The sequence below is a fragment of the Lissotriton vulgaris genome, chromosome 3_1 (genome assembly GCF_964263255.1).
Source record: "Lissotriton vulgaris chromosome 3_1, aLisVul1.2, whole genome shotgun sequence".
In the NCBI taxonomy this organism is placed as follows: Eukaryota; Metazoa; Chordata; class Amphibia; order Caudata; family Salamandridae; genus Lissotriton; species Lissotriton vulgaris.
The window spans coordinates 1,669,356,667-1,669,378,648 of record NC_141689.1 but is presented as its reverse complement, the minus strand read 5'-3'; the positions used below and the strand labels follow the sequence as shown (position 1 = coordinate 1,669,378,648).

The following is a 21,982-nucleotide window of genomic DNA, read 5'->3' as shown; positions in this document are numbered from 1 at the left end:
AGGAAGTAGGAGGATGTCATATAAAACCCTTTCCCAAGGCAAGGTGGGAATAATAGCTAACACAGGTGGATTTGAGATTTGATGAAAAAGAATTGTCATTATAACATCCATGGTGATTGTTTGGTTGTTGGACTGAAAAGAAGTAAGTATACCATCTATTAAACCACACAGAGTTCTCAATGATTTTCTGCCTACACACTGTAAAACGATAAATAATAGAGTTTGTACAGGACATTTGACAATAGAAACAGGCCTCTTAGGGGGCTAAAAGTGGATATATAATAAGAGTGCTCTGCTATTTCATTGCTAACGTGTTGTTTGGGCTATGAACAATTTATCCATTGGTCTAGCTGGTACACATCATGGCGACAGATGTGTTCATAGTGTTCTCAACACCATGATTTGTCTGTAGTACATTGCTCTACTGATAAGGATGTGCGACTGCTAAACCACTGTTGCTATTTTTCTGGATTCAAATAATTCTGTCACTATTTAGCAGGAGCAACTGTAGGTGGAGTCACAGATTTGAATCAGCATTTGGGCAGATCTGCTGAGGTTCTGTAGTCCTGCCTTTGAAGAAAGGAATTATGTAGCATTGCATTCTTTACCTTCGCTATGATCCAGCGCAATTGTTTGCTCTATTTCACCATAGGTGTGATTAACGTGATCTAAGGCAGGCGACGTAGTGCGGGTCTCCATTAGGTGAACAATATCCATGCGGTTAATTTTGGTGAGAAAATGAATAATGCCAGTATCTGTAACAAAAGAAAAACGGTTCAATTTATAAGAGTGAGAAATTGTTCTTTTTGTATCAAGCAAGAACAGAATAATACTGCTCAAACAAAATTTGATTAGACACTGCCGAAAGACAGATTTGAGTTCCTATGGAGCAGCAGTACCAGCAGCTTCCCTGTTCATCTAACCTGATCAATTACTCCATTACACATGCTAAATCACAAGAAGCAACCAAAATAAAAAGGACACAGCCAGACTGCGCATTAAATCACGAGAAAATAGAGTGTGATTGCAAACAGAACAAAAATAGGAACACATCACACATACTTAGGTACACAAATGATTCCGTACACAAGTTCAGCAGAAGGTTGTGACTAGTATGCAGAAATTAGAACATGAATAAACATACTCTATCATGAACAAGTCAAAAATATCACCACTCTCAAGGAGAACTAGAAATTGAAATTTGAATTTTCCTTAATTTTCATGGAAATACACTAGTAACCAATACTCTTTGACTGTCTGATGAGCACACTGATAATTAATAGTGTCATATAGGATTCTCCTAATTTAAAATTCAAAAAGCGTATGTCTGTTTAGTCAATGTCCCAGATACAAAACTGTTGAGTCACAGTGTGCAGGGCAGAACCAGTAAAGTAACATTTCCAACCGCTGTTTCACCTTAAGTAATTATCATGTACTACGATTCATTCTCATAGGCTATAAACACTCACTTATTTGTGCTAAATAACTGTAATACCATAATCTTTGCAGTAATGCTGCTTGAGGACATGTAAAAAGGGATGTTGTCTACAAAGTATTTTTTAGGGCAAAGATATTTGCTTGCGTTTCACAATAGGCAAACCCCCAGACCATGTGTGCCTGTGATTTGTAAATATTATTATTTTTTCATATCCAAGTTCACATTTAGATGCTCTGGTGGAATGATTTGCACTACTGTGCATGTGCACCATACTATAAATTTAAACATGCCTCTTCCGGGTGCCTGAGTTGAAAATAATTATCCAAACTGAATCTCAACTTTGCCTGCCCCGTGGCTTTCCACAGTCTTCAGCCTGATCACTCAGGTTCAAAACCAATTTAACATGCAAAGCTGCTAGAAAGGTGACGGGGACACAGGGGCAGATGTCTGGGACTAGGAAACACTGCTGAGGCTGAAGGAAAAGGTGGCACTGCATCTCACACGAGAGTGAAGATGAGCACACCTACACTGTGCACATTGTTATGTATGTTGTGCAAACATCTCATTACAGAGTCTTCAACCTGACCAACACCTCTCTGCTCCATTTAAGTGGAAGAGCTAATTAACCATGAGTTGCAAGGGAGTTTTATAAAACATGAAAGAAACAATTGGTACAATTATTCACATACATCACAGATACATTATTTATTCACATCTCAGTGAGTGTTTGTGGTTGAGAATAGTCTGAGGAATTCTCAGTGGCCATCAGTGCAAAAATTGAGTGGGGACATTGTTTAGGTTTTCAATTTCCATGGCATAGAAGGCTCACAGAAGTTTGCACTGCTGACAGTGATGACGCTGCACACATCTCACATCATTATCAAGTAACAGATTGAGGAAATAGACTGGCAGCCAGCCAATACTAAAAGCCAATAGAAAAAAAGTCAATTTGTTTGAAAGATAAAATGACTGTGATGAGAAATCACTACTTATTTTTGACCTGTGCATAATAAAGGAAGAGGTTAGTGATAATTCCTGCTTTCACAAATTTTGGGGGGAATTGGACCCAATGTATCTAAATCTCAATTACTTTCATTGTCAGTAGTTCATTTGAACATCTGGCATGGCTCTGGCCATAATGGACTTAGGTGCTTACCCTAGGTTTTGGTGTTCAGTTTCATGGTGCACTATCATACACATTTAAATCCTCAGGGATGCTTGTCAGTAATTGGTAGGCATCACATTACCTGTGGCGTTTTTCCCCTCTCTATCCAGCCAGTACTTCAACAGCGCGTGGCTCTGGTCTTGCAGCGAGTTGGGGTTTTCCACCCTGATCTGATGAATTTGCTCCTCTGTGAAATCTAGTTCCCTCGCTAGTTCTGCAGAAAACAAATTAATAAGTTAAGTGTGTTTTCATCTATTTCTTGTGGAAATTCAAGATGAATTATGGAAGAAAAACTGAATATATGCCCCACTCAGAACTTCAGTAGCCTGAACATTACAGAACTTTTTCATCAGACAAAGTACTTCCATTAATATTTATCAATGAAACCGAGAAATTAACTTCTTGAAGAAAACTGTGGTTAAAATGTTTTTCCTTTTTTATTGGAATTCCTAAAACATTTCCATCACAAAATATGTGTGTAGGCCAAGGTAAGGGCCACCTATTGTGGAATACACACCAATTAGAAGTCAAAGCGCCTTCTAATTGGAAGGCAAGGTTTTCATTTATGACGTGATGAACTGGCTCAGCAAAAAATCTAAAACCGATTCTATTCAATCTTTCAAGGATGACTTACAATGGAAGATGGCCGACATCGAAAACCGTGCTCGTTGTAATAATTTGAGAGTGATTCAGATTCACGAAGGGAAGGAAGGACAGGACCCACAGCGTTATATTGTGGAACTTTTTACAAAATCCTTCCCGGAATTGTCCAAGTGGGACTGAGACCATGAAATTGAGAGAGAGCATCGCTTTCCATTTAATAGGCACTCTGTAGCAGGTGCTAGTAATGCCCAGCAGGAAGAGCGCCCTAGAGCCCTGCTAATTGCATTCAATAGTTTTTTGGCGCGAGAGGATGTCTATCGTTCTGCACGGCCTAACAAAAAAAGATCAGGGGGTGATTTTGAGTTTTTTGTAGAGCCAGATTTTTGTAAGCAAACAGTTGAGCTTAGATGACAGGTTAGTGAGATGATCCCCAGATGTCAGGCAAAAAAATGGGCAAGCGTATTTGTTGAATCCGGCAAAATTGAAAGTGATCTTTAGGGATCACACATATTTTTTTTCCAGTGAGAACTCTGCTAATGAGTTTTTTTAAATCAATTTAGTGGCTGGCTCATCTTAGCTAAAGGGGTAACAATGAAGCGTTAGTTCAATTTTGGTTTGCTGAATGAGCGATGTAGTAAATTTCGATTTTTTTTTGTATTATTCTGTTTAGATATAGTCATGAGTAGGGGCAAGGGGGAGAGCGATCACCTGCTTCTACAGGACTCGGTGTCCTAAAGCCTTGTTCAGGGGGTGGTGGGTGGGGGGGTGGTTAAGGTGGGAGAGGGATGTTTTGGTGGGGGAGGGGCACTGAGGTAGGGGAAAAGGGGTCAAACAATCACAGTAACTCAAGGAGTTAATAAAGATAGATTCATCTGTTTGGTTCTGCAGGTAAAATGCGATGGTGGCGTGTTCGATATGACAGTGTCACATTAATACCATGATGTCTAAGGGGGTAAAGATTTGTTCATTTAATGTGAGTGGCCTTAATAGTTGGCATAAAAGAAATAGAATTTCTGCAGAGTTGTGCAGTATTTATCCAGACTTGGTATGTCTCCAAGAGACACACATCCCTTGGTCTCAGAGTGCAACATTAGAAACGGTGGGGTACTCGCTACTAGTGGCTTCTCAACAATCATCACTGATTAGGGGGTAGCGATTCTTGCCAAACCTATCTTAGTTATGGTAGGACGAAGTTTAGCTGATAAAGCTGGGAGATGGGCTATTGTGAAGTGTCTGATAGAGCAGATCAAATTTACCCTCTGCACAATATATGGTTCCAATTTGGACGAAACCTCTGCCTTAATAGAACTTAATAATGAGCTAGCAATGCGGGGGATACCTCTCTTAGTCTGTGGGGATATTAATATATCTTTATCTATTGGAGAATTAAAAAAGGGGCCACAGTACTACAAGGGACGCAAGCCAAAAGTGTTTAAAGTTTTGTATAATCTGATAATAGATCATGATGCCTGGGGGCACTTGAATGTGGTAGATTCGGGATATACTTATTATTCTTTCCCTCACAAAAACTTTGTGCGCTTAGATTAATTTCATGTGTCCGGTTCATTAATTGTTGGGGCTTCAATCCAAACTTTGTCAAGAATCACATCTGATCACTCTCCAATTGTGCTTGGCGTTCCTGCTCTTGCTTTTCTACCACTGATTCAAATATTTTCTTTTGACCGGAGATTATGTCTGAATGAAGATTTTCAGTGTTATATGTCGGAGTGGATTAGGGAAGTTCTTTCTATTAATCGTAACTCTACACAAGGTGCTATAGTATAAGATTCATTCAAGGCATGTTTCAGAGGTGAGGTACTCAGCTTTGTGAGTTATCAGAATAGGAAGAGAAAACAGGAGATGCTGGAGCTACATGCGAATTTGAGGGACGCAGAAAAGAAATTAATTCAGCGGATCACTGCATGCACAGGTAACTTACAAGTACTGGAGGAGGCTGTGGCGGTGGCTAGGTCCAAAATTAAAGGAGTCTGGAAAGATGATAATGCCAGGAAATACATGGTTCATAAAAAAAAAATTCAAAAGTTTGGTGAATCGATTGACCAGTGTTTGATGCTTCGCCTACGTATGAAAGAATCTCGGCGGCACATTGCGGGTATAAAGGATAATGCTGGAGTATGTTGCCAGGACCCAAAAGTGATCTTAGCCATTTTTCAAGAGTTTTATTCAGAACTCTATACGCAAATCCTATCTTCTAGTATACGCAGTTTATATAGTAGGGATTGGACTATATTACAGCTTGATAATGTCGAAAGTTTGAGGTTAGATAAGCCAATTTCCATGGAAGAGCTGGACGAAGCTGTTAATGGATTAGCCTTGGGGAAAGAGCCTGAACCCGACAGACTTCCGGCAGAAATGTATAAGTTATTTTTTTGTGTTTTAAAAGACGGTATGTTAAATACATTTAGGGCTGCCCAGAATGGATCTGTCCCTAAATCATGGGCAGAAGCCACTATTGTGGTTTTTGGTAAAAAAGGCAAGGACCCTGAATTAGTAGGCTCTTATAGGCCAATTTCATCAATGAATTGCGAGCAAGATATACTCTAAGGGCCTGATTCACAGAATGAACTTAAGACTCAATCCTAAACTTACTACTATTTTGGTATTCACAGAATGCACTTATTACTTTTGGCATTCACAGAATGAACTTACTACTTTTGGTATTCACAGAAGTTAGGATTTTGTCTTAAGTTTGTCTTAAGACAAACTTAAGACAGACTTAAGACAGACTTAAGACAGACTTAAGACAGACTTAAGACAGACTTAAGACAAACTTAAGACAGACTTAAGACCGACTTAAGACAGATTTAAGACAAAATCCTAACTTAAGTCTGTCTTAAGTCTGTCTTAAGTCTGTCTTAAGTTTGTCTTAAGACAAACTTAAGACAAAATCCTAACTTCTGTGAATACCAAAAGTAGTAAGTTCATTCTGTGAATACCAAAAGTAGTAAGTGCATTCTGTGAATGCCAAAAGTAGTAAGTGCATTCTGTGAATACCAAAATAGTAGTAAGTTTAGGATTGAGTCTTAAGTTCATTCTGTGAATCGGGCCCTATAATTTTAGCTAATTGATTGTCTCAAGTTATAACTCCTTTAGTTTCGCAAAATCAACATGGTTTTATTCCTGAACGCAGCACAGTATCAGATGTTCATAAGGTTGTGACGTTGTTTGATATTGCGCAGTTGGAAGAAGCTGGAACAAGGCCTTATATTATTGGATGCGGAAAAGGCGTACGACCGTGTGGAGTGGGCTTACTTGTGGGAATTGATGCTAATGATAGGATTTGGTACACGGTTTATAAATGCCCTACAAGTCTTGTGCACTTCACCGGTCGACAAGATCGCTTCAATGGTTCTACTTTCTGAAATGGTTCAAAGTTCTCGAGGTACAAGGCAGGGTCATTCCAGTTCCCTGCTCCTCTTTGCGCTATTAAAAAATCAGTTTTTAGAACAACTAAGGAACAACTTTTTGATCAAGCCTTTCAAAGTGCACAATGTTTCTTATTCAGTGTTTGCATATGCAGACGATATTGCAGTAACAACTTCTAACCCGGTTCTAGCGCTTCAAGAGATAGAGCAGCTTGCACTTTCCTTTGGGCAAGTATCTGGCTACAAACTAAATGTTGCGTTTTAATTACTGATCAGGTGAACATGCACGATCCTCATGTGGTAAAAGAAGTGGTATATTTTGGTATCAAAATTAGGGCATCTATGGATGAATTGGTTAATGTCCATTGCGGGAGGGGGGTTGCTATCCCGGACTTTGCTTTATATTTCTATGCCTGTTTTCTGTTGAAAATGCGTATTTGATTAACCAGAGAAGAAGTTGGTGATATTGCGGCAGCCCCGTTTATTTTTCAGATTCTGTTGGGTCCTGTATCACGTCAATGTTTTTTTACACAAATTGACGGCAGCTACTACAAGCGCACAATGTTTAAGGTGCTTATATCTGCCTTTAATGTCTGGAAAAGAATACAAAAGCTTTGCTTAGTTGAGAAAATGTCCCGGTACCCAAACAAATGCTATAAATATTCTTCCTTTTATTTTCGGGGATAATACTTCTGTGGGCTGGAGGGGAAAGGGCGTTGTCCAATTGGGGGATTTTTTTGGTAATGATGGCTCTCTGATGTCTTATGAAGTATTATCACGACAGTATAATTTGCCCAAAAAACTATTTTTTAAGTTTCTATAGTAAAGGGATTTTATTTTCCAGAAAAAAAGTCAGAACGGATTCCAGTTCAGTAGTCACTGCTGTCCAACGTCAGGTCAAAATTGGGGAGCTGTACCGATTATTGTTATCCTACAGAAAGAATGACCTAGATAAACATAGTGCTAAATAGGCTGCGATCATGGGCATTAATAATTTGAGTTTAAAGGATGCTATTATTAGATCCAGGGAGACTCTGCTGTCAGCAAACCTGAAAGCTCAATGTTTTAAAACTTTTTTTAATTTATATTATACACCGGCACGTATGTCAAAATAGAGGAATGGGCAAGATGGAAAATGTTTTCGATGCCCGGGAGATAATGCAAATATGTTGCATATTTTTTTTTCTTGTGCTTGTTTGACGAACTATATTCAACATATTGAACAATTTTTGTCTAGAGTAATAGGAGTTCAAATTGTTATAACACCTACAATGATGCTGTTGGGTATTGGACCGGATCTTGGCAAGGGTACTCCCTTATATAAACACATGTAAAGCGCCGGGTCTAGCCAGTGCTATATAAAACTCAGCAAATAAATAAATAAATAAATAGATATCTTATTTGTATTGCAATGACTGTTGCCCGACTTTGCATTGCGGATGAGTGGTTACACGCCGAACCTCCCTACTTCGATCGATGGGGGGCTAAGATGTATAATTTATTTCTGTTAGAATTTAGTTTGTATTCTGTTAAGGGGGGTCAAGAAACGAAATGTTGGGCTAGGAATTTGGGGAAGGATTTCTGATTATGTGTCCACTTGAAGTCATTTTGTAACTTATGTATTGGTTCATTGAGTTACTGTGGAAAAAATAAATAAAAAAAGAATTGAAATACACTCCCCCTGAAATCAGGATCAATGTTTTTATTGGTGCCACATAGACACCAGTTTACGTGTTATTTGAAGGGTTTTTCGTTCCCAATTTGTTTTTTTACATTTTTTAACATATCACAAAAACAAAATATAAAATACAGTGCTGCATATTATCTTCATGTACATCTAGATTATAATATGTGGTGAACACTGAGAGAAGAGAGCCACAGGAGACATCAGAGAAGCAGGGAGAGCCAGTACAAACGATTCACTAACAAGACTATGTATGTGACCAAGGTAGCTTTTACCCCAACATGGACCTACTAAAAAGAAGAGAAGCCTGCGAGTGTGTGCGCACTGATAGTAGAAGCCTAGGCTATGCAACCTCAGAGCCCGTCCATCCAGGAGTCACAACTGTATCCTCTTCCTGAGCAGCTGAACCTGTTCCATCTTCTACATCTGACCCTCGTCCACCCAACAAATCTAGCATGCCACTCAAAACTTCAAGATCTTGCTCCGTATGTTTGTCAGTTTGTACCTTACGGAGACGACACTCCTCCACAGCTGCCCACTCCAGGAGGTCAGTCATCCACTTAGTTAAGATCGGGGAGACAGGACTGACCCAGTGAGTAGCTACACATGACGCACCAGCACCTAGCCTAGTTGGGCGAACTTGAACTTGAACCACTTCTTACCCCCTTTTCTGAGCAGGGGCAACAACCCTGCAAGCAGTGAAGTAAGGTGAGTTACACAGCTACTCCCGTCACTCTGCATATCACGCTATGTACACTACTCCAATATGTAGGCAGCTGCAGACAATCCCACGCAACATGACTAAAGTCTGCAGAAGTCTTCCCGCATCTAGTGCAGCCTGCAGATCGTGACAGATGTGCCTTCTGTAGGCAACTAAGAGTCAGGTATGCTTGGTAAAGAAAAAAAAACTGGACCAATTTAAATTGGGTGTTACTAGCCGCTTCTCGCACCTGCGCTTGAGCTCTGCCCCACTCACCATCCATAAGGGGAGACTCCAGCTCTCTATCCCATGCTGCTCGCTTCAGAGCCACCCCCATCCACCTATCTGACTTTAGGGCTACATTCAACTGTGAAATAATACCTTTAAATGATCAGAGCCCAAAAGAACAAGTTACTTACCTTTGGTAACGCTTTTTCTGGTGGATACAGTATCTGCCTGTGGATTCCTCACCTTGTGAATATCCCCTTGCGACAGCAACATTCGGAATTTTTTTTTATAGCTTTGCGCCGACGTGGACGACGTCACAGTACCACAGCATCGCGCGCGGCTCCGCTGACGTCACCGACTCCATAATAGGCGCACGTCGGCGTGATGGCATCAGTTGCGCCCTTTTTTCGGTGCCTTCGAGGCACACGGACGGACGGACCGATAACAGTAGATATATACACAGTATACACAGTATACAATTGTTAAGATAACACACATAGTGTGAAGACAATAAATTTAACCAAGTAGAATAACACACTACTTTTGAAAGTAACACATATGTTATGTTATGTTATTGGGTGTCTTATAAAGCGCTTGGCTACTCGGGCAGAGTGTCCCGGTGCTATACAGATCTGTAGACGAGTGGCCAGAGAAACACAGACAGACTATAGGCCAAAAAGCCAAGTCTTCAGTCCTTTCCTAAAGGACAACAGATTATCTAGTTTCCTAAGGGAAAGGGGAAGTTTGTTCCAGAGTTGAGGGACCAGCAATCTGTATGAACGACCACCAATGCGTGCGCGTTTGGTGGCTGGGACAATAGCCAATGCTTGCGAGGCCGAGCGAAGAGATCTAGAGGGAAAATAGAACTGGACTCTTTTCCTTAAGTAGACAGCACCAATACCATGCAAGGATTTAAAGGCCATGGTGAGAGTCTTAAAATGGATACGTTTTCGCACCGGCAGCCAATGTAGCGAGTTCAGGAGAGCTGAGGTATGGGCCCTACGGCTGAGGCCAAAAATGGCCCTGGCCGCCGAGTTCTGAACCGATTGGAGGCGTGCAAGATGGTAATCCGGAAGGACCAAATAGAGTACATTGGCGTAATCAAGTCGAGAGCCGATCAATGCCTGATCAATGCCTGAACCGTAATTCTCCTGTGGCTATGGGAGAGAAAGGGGAGGAATGTCCTAAGGGTTCGTAACAGGGCAAAACACTGGCCGACTAAATTAAGAATCTGGGGTTTGAGGGTTAAGCCGTTATCAATTTTTACACACAGATTCTTCGCCAACAAGGTGGCTGATGATGGAGGATGCATATCGGCAGGCCACCAGGATTTCCAATGGTTGTCAGCCAAAGAAAATAATCTCGGACTTATCCGAGTTGCATCTTAGCTGGTTCTGTTGAAACCAAGAAAAGACGGCCTCAAGGCAGCTCCTGATGGAATTACCGACAAACTTAGTGTTCTTGTTGCAGGTGAAGAGAAGCTGCGTATCGTCGGTGTAGGACACAATTCGGGCTCCATGAGATTCCACCAGGTCAGCCAGGAGAGACAGCTAAATATTAAAAAGAGTGGGGCTCAATACTGAACCCTGTGGAACTCCCACATCCAACGGGGGAACAGTAGCCGAAAAGGGAGGGGCCCAGATCGCTTGTTGGTAGCCAGACAGAAAAGACACGAACCAATTGAATACCGTTCCTCTCAGTCCGATCTCCTGGAGTCTTTAGAGAAGACTCACGTAAGGGACGGGATCAAAGGCCGCCGACAAATCCAATAGCACCAACATCGCCTTCCCTCCACTATCCAACACCTCCTTAATAGACTCAGTGACTTCCAATAACGCAGTCTCAGTGCTTAAATTTGAGCGGAAACCGGACTGAGTAAGGTGCAGGATATCTCGGGTTTCAAGGAAGTTGGACAGAGTGGAGTGAACGTGCTTTTCCACAGTTTTAGCCAAAGCAGGGAGCAGCGAGATCGGTCTATAGTTAGAGTGCTCTAAGGGGTCCAAATTAGTTTTTTTTAGCAGTGGAACGATGTGCGCCTTTTTCCATACACTAGGGACGGTGTCGGTTTCGAGAGAGGCATTGAGGAGCGGGTTAACAATAGAGTTGATAACATGTGCCATTTTGGCCAGGATTTTAGCAGGGCAAGGTGAGACGGATTTTAATTTTAATAGCAGATCCAGTGACATTTTGGGGGAAAAGTTAAGAGCATATGATTTTCAGGGAGGGAGCACATTACAGAAGGATTTGAGCCAGGATCACTTGTAGAAACAGTAGGCAAAAAAGAGGCCTGGATGCTTAGAATCTTGTTGGTAAAGAAACTAGCCAATTGCTTGACCCAGGATTCTGGGAGGGAGGATTTTGGGATTATGTAGGAAGGGGAAGTAAACTCCTTGACAATTTTAAAAATGTCTTTGCTAATGTTACTCGCCGAATTAATTCTTCTAGAGAAGTACAGTTTCTTCTCTGCAACGATAGCCCTATGATAGCCTTTAATGAGATCTTTGTAAGTCACTTTAGATGAAGCATCGTAGCATTTGCGGCATGTTCTTTCTGCTTTCTTGCAACTCCTTCTGGTCTCATGGAGTGCAGGGGTGAACCAGGGAGCCGATGTACGTTGGACAGATTTAGACTGAGTGGGGATGGGTGCGAACTCATCAAGGCGCTGCGTAAGCCATGACTGAAAAATGGCTAGGTCATTCACCAGCTCACCCGTGAGCTAGCAAGGATACGTAGCAAGAGATTGCTCCAACATATCAGCCGTGACCCGGTGATAAGGGCGAAAGGCCGTAGACTGTGAGTCTGCGCCACCACTGGCTGCTTTAGAAATGCCTGATATGTCAAAGTTCAATAAGTAGTGATCCGACCAGACCAAGGGTAACGGAGGGAGAGAGATAATGGGAATAGAAGAGTATATTTGGTCCAAAATGTGACCTTTATTATGAGTCGCAGAAAAAATATACGGTAATAGGCCAAATGTGCTAGTTACATCCCGAAGTTTCAAGGAATCCGCTGACTCAGCGTCGTCCATATGGATGTTAAAATCCCCTAGGAGTAAACAATGCTTAAATTTCATGATCAATGGGGACATGGCCATATGAAGGTCGTCATAAAAAGTGCTGGAGTGGCCGGGTGGCCTGTACAGCAACAAACCAGCACATGAGTGGTGGGGGGAGAAAGACAGACAAAAACCAAGTGACTCCACCCCTGAGATGTCCTCTGTCTCAACAACTGAGCAAGAGTATCGCCTGTCTACCACAATGGCAACTCCCCCTCCCCTACCTACAGCTCGATCTTTCCTCACCATATAGTAGTTCGGGGGAAGAGCGGTAGTGATATCAGGGCTAGAAGAGTCGCCAAGCCAGGTCTCTGTCAGAAAAAGGCATGCTGGCTTACACTCGGTTAAAAGATTAAAAAGATCCAGGGCATCTTTGCCCAGGGACCGAGTGTTAAGTAGCATGCAAGAGTGAGCGCTTACCCTGATTGACGCCAGATCAGGGGAATTAGCCGCACGTACAGTGTCCAGACTGATGGATGCGGTCAAAGTCGCCCATCCGCACAACGCACAGTTTAAGACAGCGGCAGAGGGGTCGCACAGGGGCTCCGGGCAGTCGCAGACAATATTTCCCCTTAGGCTGTTAAGAAATACAGAGTCATATCTATGTGTGATAACGGGGGTGCGAGTTAGGGATACATTAGCGTGGCCGAGCCCGGGCGCCTCCGGGCTAACCTTTGGCACACCTTCGGCGAGTGCAAGGCGCGCCCGCTGCACTCGTCCGCTGCACGTCCTCGGAGGCATTAGAGTTATATAGGGAGAGGAAGTAGGTCATGGGACGCTAACCACTAGCGTGCCAACCTGATTCCCCCCAAGATGGCGGCCGCGCTGCAAGCAGCGTCCAAACTACAGCATGGAGTCAGGTAGGGTAGAGAAAAACACACGCTGTAGCATCCACGCTCAAAATCAACTGAGGCAGTAGCATAGAAACACACTAGCCCCCGAAAATAAAATTTCTAACAGTAGTTGTCATTCACACTGTTAAAAGAGCATAAAAAAGTATCCAGACACCAGCGTTATTTAAAAGTGAATGTGCGCGCAAGTTCCCAGCTGAGCCTCAGGAACAGATCTGATGGGGCGAGGAAAGTCCGACCTTTTAAGGTCACAGGACGTTAACCACTAGCGTGCCAACCTGATTCCCCCCAAGATGGCAGCTGCGCTGCAAGCAGCGTCCGAACTACAGCGTGGAGTCAGGTAGGGCAGAGAAAAACACACGCTGTAGCATCCACGCCCAAAATCAACTGAGGCAGTAGCATAGAAACACACTAGCCCCCCCAAAAAAATTTCTAACAGTAGTTGTCATTCACACTGTTAAAAGAGCATAAAAAAGTATCCAGACACAAGCGTTATTTAAAAGTGAATGTGCGCGCAAGTTTCCGGCTGAGCCTCAGGAACAGATCCAGTATGCATTAAAACATTGCCAATAACTTAGGTATATAAGAGTGGACAACGGGGAGGCGGGTGGGTCAGTGAGGAATCCACAGGCAGATACTGTATCCACCAGAAAAAGCGTTACCAAAGGTAAGTAACTTGTTCTTCTGATGGATACATCTCCCAGTGAATTCCTCACCTTGTGAATAGAGTTCCACAGCAGTCGCCTCTCCCGGAGGAGGGTGTCCGTTCTATTATAAGAAGAAACATAGCGCGCAAAGTGCCCATCCCTCCTCACTTCGGAATCTAAGCAGTAATGCTTTGCGAAAGTGTGGAGGGAGGCCCAAGTTGCCGCTCTACAAATGTCCTCTACAGGTACACCCCTAGACAAAGCATAAGTAGCAGATCTTGCTCTAGTTGAATGAGCTCTTAAACCTTCAGGAGGTTCCTTACCCGCCAGATAGTAGCATATCTTGATGCACAAGACAATCCATCTTGAAAGTGTGCGATTGTGCACCGCCTTGCCTCTTCTGGCTCCAACAAAACCCACAAAGAGCTGGTCATCCACTCTGAACACTCTTGTTCTGTCCAGGTAGAAGCTCACTGCCCTCTTTGAGTCCAAGCGGTGAAGTCTCTCCTCCTCCTTGGAAGGGTGAGGGGGAGGATAGAAGGTAGGAAGGGTAACAGACTGTCCTCAATGGAAGGGAGTTACCACCTTAGGCAGAAAAACAGCCCTGGTCCTGAGTACCAATCATTCAGCATGATGGTCAAGAATGGGGGCTTTGAACTAAGAGCTTGAAGCTCACTTACCCTCCTTGCCAAGGTAATTGCAACCAGAAAGACCGTCTTAAAAGACAACAGCCTTAAGGGACACTAGTGTAAAGGTTCAAAAGAAGAATCCATTAAGAATGTAAGAACAAGGTTCAAGTCCCACTGAGGTACAATAAAGGGAGTAGGAGGAAATTTATTTATAAGACCCGTTAAAAATCTTAAAACAACAGGAGATTTAAACAAAGACGGCTGATCCGGCAAACAGAGAAAAGCCGATAATGCCAAAAGATAACCTTTTACTGTAATTGTCAGAAAAGAACAGACGTCCAGAGTCGGTGGACAGTGAGGATGGTGTCTTATCGTGGTGTTGGACAATTGGGCATAACCTTTAAGAATTATGATAATAATCAATAAACGAGGGGTATAATTCCCATGGAAAAGGCAAAAAAGTTTTTCAACACTTGATAATAGAGCAAAAAAGTACACATTTGTATAAATCTTTTAAGGGGGGGGGATTATGTATATTTTAAGTTCATAAGGTAGAGTAGATACGGGAAAGGGACAAATTCTTACAAAATTTGATTCAGGTATTTTGGACCAGCTCCTGTGTATCGGATTACAACATTAAGACAAATATTACACTGGTTTTTTCATTAAAAGCATATTACCACATGTGCTTGGTAACAATATACAAATTTTATTACACTTTACAAAAATATTAAAATACACTTTAAAAACATTTAGCAATAAACATAAACATCACAAATTCTTGAATAAAAAGTCACAGAATCAAAAGGTCGACGCGGCGTTTCGGCTTTTTCTAGTATGCCTTCATCAGGACTGATTCTAGACAATTAAAAATCATAAAACAACAGAGTTACCAAACAGATAATAGTGTCTGTTACATTTTTCATCTGCCTTTTGTTACATGTTGTCGTCCCGATCCCAAGTCCTCTACTACTTGTCATGGACTACACACTTTGTCTATTTAGTTACAATGCACATATTCTGTCTCTTTTATCTAAAACACATAGAAACACATGTCTTCTTGACAAGTATCAGTGGTACATTTATATTGATGTTTTTCCTCTCTTTTGCCTTCCCCTTGGAACTATATATATCCATCTTGGTATACCCATGTGACCATCACCCGGAATTAGTACCTTCTATGACTGAATGCGTACCTTGTAGATCCAAATGGATTTATTGTCCATGTGGATGGAACTAGTTGGTTCCACAGGAAGTCCTTTTTTTGGAAATCTGGACCACTGGTGGATTTGACTTTGCTAATGGTTATTTGCAAAGGTGCTCTGTCTCTAAAATAGAGATATGTAAATACCGAAGAAGAATATTGTTATACTCAAGATACAACGTTAAATTTTGGCTATATCTAGCTATGGGTCTCTTTCGTATTTTACCTTAAACGTCGGTTAATTCAATTTCCACTGTTTAGGGATCAGCTTATTGTAGAATTAAAATAGGAGACTTGAAATCTTCCTTCTATGCCTGTGGGTATAAAGGCAACAATGTGTAGGCCTGTTTTGTAGGTTATTTCTGCCCTATTCATACTCCAGGACTACATACCTCAATGGGACTCTGTTCCTGCTGTGTATTTAGCTGCCAGGAGGAGCCATCGTTTTATAAAATTGATCGACTGGGACTTTTCTCCCTATAAAGTTAAAATTCATATTGTAGGATATGTCACTTAACTTTCTATTGCCTACTTTGTTTCTATTATTAATTTCATTATCATAACACTCACCGTGGGAGCCGGAGTACTGGTTGCAACAACACCTAAAAACTTTTTTCAATTAGATGAGCATGTTTGCCACACACTATGAATATTTCGTGATTCTCCTCTTCAACTTGATGATATCTATAGGAGATTGCATATCAGGAGTTATATTGCTTTATTTAGACACACTCACTGTTGTATATATTAAGATCTAGATTCTGTATTGTGTTTTTATATTCTATTCTTGTATCAATTTATTTAAGACATCGCACTCTTAATAAAGAAATTCCTCTAATTTAGTTTATTCCTTATTTTCACTTTTATAATAGTGTCATTAGGGCATAAGGCTATTTTGTCTATCGTACTTTATATAAACATGTCTTATCCATCTATTTTTAGGCAATTTTTGGGGGGATTTTATATAAAGGGCCCAAAAGGATCAAGCTATTTCAGCAGACAAAATGTCTCTGCAGTCTCTCTGAGTTATTCCAAAGGGTCGCGCTGTGCATAACCCACTCACCAATATAGTTATAGTCGGCCTCCCTGCTCCTTCCTTCCTGGCAGCTCGTCTCTGTTCTACGGCGCGGTGTTCTGTGGAAATGGAAAGAGCTTGGCATCTCACAGCCTAAATACTAACTGCGGGATGATTGGGCGCCGAAATGTCACTGTTCCGATTGGATACGGCGTTGTTGTGTTGTCCCAGTAGTCAGGGCGACCACTGGGCGAGCGAGCCTCGTTCTGATTGGCTCGATTTCTCATTAGGACCGAAGCATATTGGATTAAGACGGGAAAAGACGCGTTACCATGGTAGCGCCGTCTTTCTATTTCTTTGCGATTGCATCGCATATTGCGAGAAAAGAAAAAATGAATCCATTGTTTATGAGGTGCATACGACATTAATAATTGGCCGCATATTTTCAGGGCATTAATGTATAATATGACTATAATTGGGCGCCGAATTATCAATATTCCAATTGGATGCGGCGTCGTTGTGTTATACCCGTAGTCATGGCGACCACTGGGCGAGCGAGCCTCGCTCTGATTGGCTCGATTTTCTCCTTGAGACCGGAGCCTATTGGATTAAACCAGAAAAGACGCGTTACTATGGTAGCGTCGTCTTTCTATTTCCTTGTGATTGCATCGCATATTGCGAGCAAAAAGAGTGATTTCCTAGTTTATGGGGTGCATGAGAATATTCATAGTTGGCCGCATATTTGCAGGGCATCAATGTATAATAAGACTATATTATCAAAGAAGCTGCGAGACACGCCGTTATGTCTAGCACACTCCGATTGGCTAAACTTATTGTTAGGGCACATCCTATTGGTTGCGATGGGGTACCGTGTTGCAATGATACCGCTACCACTCCTTTTATTATGTTAGGTCGTACAGTGTTTTAGGTAGATAAACATGTTGTTGTCACCCCATTGTCAGGCTCGCTCGCCCAGTGGTCGCCCTGACTACTGGGACAACACAACAACGCCGTATCCAATCGGAACAGTGACATTTCGGCGCTCAATCATCCCGCAGTTAGTATTTAGGCTGTGAGATGCCAAGCTCTTTCCATTTCCACAGAACACCGCGCCGTAGAACAGAGACGAGCTGCCAGGAAGGAAGGAGCAGGGAGGCCGAATATAACTATATTGGTGAGTGGGTTATGCACAGCGCGACCCTTTGGAATAACTCAGAGAGACTGCAGAGACATTTCGTCTGCTGAAATAGCTTGATCCTTTTGGGCCCTTTATATAAAATTCCCCCCAAAAATTGCCTAAAAATAGATGGATAAGACATGTTTATATAAAGTACGATAGACAAAATAGCCTTATGCCCTAATGACACTATTATAAAAGTGAAAATAAGGAATAAACTAAATTAGAGGAATTTCTTTATTAAGAGTGTGATGTCTTAAATAAATTGATACAAGAATAGAATATAAAAACACAATACAGAATCTAGATCTTAATATATACAACAGTGAGTGCGTCTAAATAAAGCAATATAACTCCTGATATGCAATCTCCTATAGATATCATCAAGTTGAAGAGGAGAATCACGAAATATTCATCGTGTGTGGCAAACATGCTCATCTAATTGAAAAAAGTTTTGAGGTGTTGTTGCAACCAGTACTCCGGCTCCCACGGTGAGTGTTATGATAATGAAATTAATAATAGAAACAAAGTAGGCAATAGAAAGTTAAGTGACATATCCTACAATATGAATTTTAACTTTATAGGGAGAAAAGTCCCAGTCGATCAATTTTATAAAACGGTGGCTCCTCCTGGCAGCTAAATACACAGCAGGAACAGAGTCCCATTGAGGTATGTAGTCCTGGAGTATGAATAGGGCAGAAATAACCTACAAAACAGGCCTACACATTGTTGCCTTTATACCCACAGGCATAGAAGGAAGATTTCAAGTCTCCTATTTTAATTATACAATAAGCTGATCCCTAAACAGTGGAAATTGAATTAACCCACGTTTAAGGTAAAATACGAAAGAGACCCATAGCTAGATATAGCCAAAATTTAACGTTGTATCTTGAGTATAACAATATTCTTCTTCGGTATTTACATATCTCTATTTTAGAGACAGAGCACCTTTGCAAATAACCATCAGCAAAGTCAAATCCACCAGTGGTCCAGATTTCCAAAAAAGGACTTCCTGTGGAACCAACTAGTTCCATCCACATGGACAATAAATCCATTTGGATCTACAAGGTACGCATTCAATCATAGAAGGTACTAATTCCGGGTGATGGTCACATGGGTATACCAAGATGGATATATATAGTTCCAAGGGGAAGGCAAAAGAGAGGAAAAACATCAATATAAATGTATCACTGATACTTGTCAAGAAGACATGTGTTTCTATGTGTTTTAGATAAAAGAGACAGAATATGTGCATTGTAACTAAATAGACAAAGTGTGTAGTCCATGACAAGTAGTAGAGGACTTGGGATCGGGACGACAACATGTAACAAAAGACAGATGAAAAATGTAACAGACACTATTATCTGTTTGGTAACTCTGTTGTTTTATGATTTTTAATTGTCTAGAATCAGTCCTGATGAAGGCATACTAGAAAAAGCCGAAACGCCGCGTCGACCTTTTGATTCTGTGACTTTTTATTCAAGAATTTGTGATGATTATGTTTATTGCTAAATGTTTTTAAAGTGTATTTTAATATTTTTGTAAAGTGTAATAAAATTTGTATACTGTTACCAAACACATGTGGTGATATGCTTTTAATAAAAAAACCAGTGTAATATTTGTCTTAATGTTGTAATCCGATACACAGGAGCTGGTCCAAAATACCTGAATCAAATTTTGTAAGAATTTGTCCCTTTCCCGTATCTACTCTACCTTATGAACTTAAAATATACATAATCCCCCCCCTTAAAAGATTTATACAAATGTGTACTTTTTTGCTCTATTATCAAGTGTTGAAAAACTTTTTTGCCTTTTCCATGGGAATTATACCCCTCGTTTATTGATTATTATCATAATTCTTAAAGGTTATGCCCAATTGTCCAACACCACAATAAGACACCATCCTCACTGTCCACGGACTCTGGACGTCTGTTCTTTTCTGACAATTACTTCCCCCACCGTCCCTCATGTATTGAGAGTGAGGTCCTCCTATTTTGTTTACACAACCTTTACTGTAGCCACAGCAAACCCTTGCTGAGCCAAAGATAGCGCAAACTGAAGTATGTCTGACAAACGAGCCCTCAAAGGTTCGATGGATTTCTCTCCACACCAAGAAACAAATTTAGACCACCTATAAGAGTAGATAAACTTGGTGGAGTCACGCCTGGCCGATAAAATGACATCCACCAAATCATGTGGGAGAGAAAAGGAATTCAGGTTGCCCCGTTCAATCTCCAGGCATGAAGGTGTAAGCTCTGGAGGTGGGGGTGTAGAACCTGCCCCTCCATCTGAGAGAGGAGAGCTGCCCTGAGAGGGAGACGGAGACGCGGGCACGAGGAGAGGTGGAGAAGATCTGTGTACCACGCCCTTCTTGGCCAATCCGGACCGACCAAAATGACTTGGGCCCGGTCTTGGCGAATCTTCCTCAGAACCCGAGGAATCAAGGGTGGGAGGAAATGCGTAAAGGAGTCGTGAGTCTCATTTCAACTGAAATGCTCCCCTCAACGCTCCCTTCATCGGATACTGGAGGCTGCAGAATAACGGGCAGTGAGCATTCTCGTGAGTGGCAAACAGGTCCACCTGAGGAGTCCTCCACGTCCGAAAGACGTGACGAAGTACCTCTGGATGAAGCCTCCACTCGTGGTCGGCTCAGAACTCCGGCCAGATGATTTGCCATCAGACAAATCTGATGATCCCGAACGCAGGACCAGAGACGCAGAGCCTTTCTGCAGAGAAACTGCGACCCTACTCCTCCCTGCTTGTTGACACACCACATCGCAGTCGCGTTGTCCATTAGGACCTGAACCGACTGACCGTTGAAGGGAAGGGAGGAAGGCCTTGAGCGCCAAACGTATCGCCTGCAACTCTAGAAGGTTGATGTGAAGCAACCTTTCCTCTGGAGACCAAAGACCCTTGATCTCCAGGTCCCCCAGATGAGCACCCCACCCTAGAGTGGAAGCATCCGTTATCACTGTGGCAACCGATGGAGGTAGATGGAAGGGCTTTCCCTGAGACAGATTTCCCTCCACGCTCCACCAAGACAGATCCGCCGCAGCTTTTCTGGAGATCCTCACAGACTCCCTGAGATCTCCATTGTGCTGATACCACTGCCTGCGGAAGCACCACTGGAGTGCCCTTATATGCAAGTGTGCATGGTTGACCAACTGAATGCAGGAAGCCATCAGACCGAGCAGACGAAGGACATTCAAGACTGGACGACCGTTCCATTGTAAAATAAAGGAATAATTTCCTGTATGTCGAGAATCCTTTGAGGAGGAGGGAATGCTCGACATACAGTTATGTCCAGTACAGCACCTATGAACAGGTTGCGCTGGGAGGGCACCAGGTGAGATTTGGGTACATTTATCGAAACACCCTACCTGTATAACAACTGAGTTGTGACTTGCAGATGATGGAGCACTTTCTCTGGAGATTCCGCTTTGATCAGCCAATCGTCCAGATAAGGGAATACTGGAATCCCTGACCTCCTGAGATGTGCAGCCACCACAGCCATCACCTTGGTGAAAACTCGAGGCGCAGTAGTAAGACCAAACGGAAGGACCACAAACTGGTAGTGTTGCAAACCCACCGTAAAACGGAGATACTTCCTGTGCGACTTCAGGATTGGGATGTGAAAATACGCATCCTGCAATTCGATCAACACCATCCAGTCTTTCTCCAGTAGAGCTTGAAGAACTTGTGCAAGGGTGAGCATCTTGAACTTTTCCTGTTTCAGATACAAGTTCAAGATCCTGAGATCCAGGATTGGACGAAGTCTGCCATCCTTCTTAGGAATCAGGAAATACCGGGAGTAGCATCACTGACCCCTTTCCTGCTCCGGAACCACCTCTATCGCGCCTTTTCTTAACAATGCCAGGACTTCCTCCTGCAGAAGAAGCAGGTGGCCTCTGAGCAAAACCCTTGACAAGGAGGGTAATTCGGAGGGAATTCCAGAAAGGGAAGTGCAAACCCATTCTTTACGAGACTGAAAACCCAAAGGTCCGAAGTGACCGATTCCCAATCCCGCAGAAAATAGGTAAGCCGACCCCCTACAGGACCCACATGATCCGATATTTCGGATCTAGGACTGCTTTACTGAGGTTGGAAGGGGATGGTTTGAGGAAGAGGAGGAGACCTGACATCCTCGAGGACGAGCTTTTTGCCTACCCCTGTATGACTTAAACAGTGGATTTTGTTGCT

At 42.3% G+C, this 21,982-nt stretch overlaps 1 protein-coding gene across 1 annotated transcript in view; it reads right to left on the bottom strand.

The window, feature by feature from the left end:
• ANK2 (ankyrin 2) overlaps window positions 1–21,982 on the bottom strand; it is an 874,236-nt gene that overhangs the window by 154,317 nt on the left and 697,937 nt on the right. The window contains exons 41-42 of the mRNA XM_086962136.1: window positions 2,686–2,817; window positions 609–755 (exon numbers count right to left, since the gene is read on the bottom strand). Coding sequence (XP_086818262.1) covers window positions 609–755; window positions 2,686–2,817 — 279 coding nt within the window. The remainder of the gene's footprint in view (window positions 1–608; window positions 756–2,685; window positions 2,818–21,982) is intronic.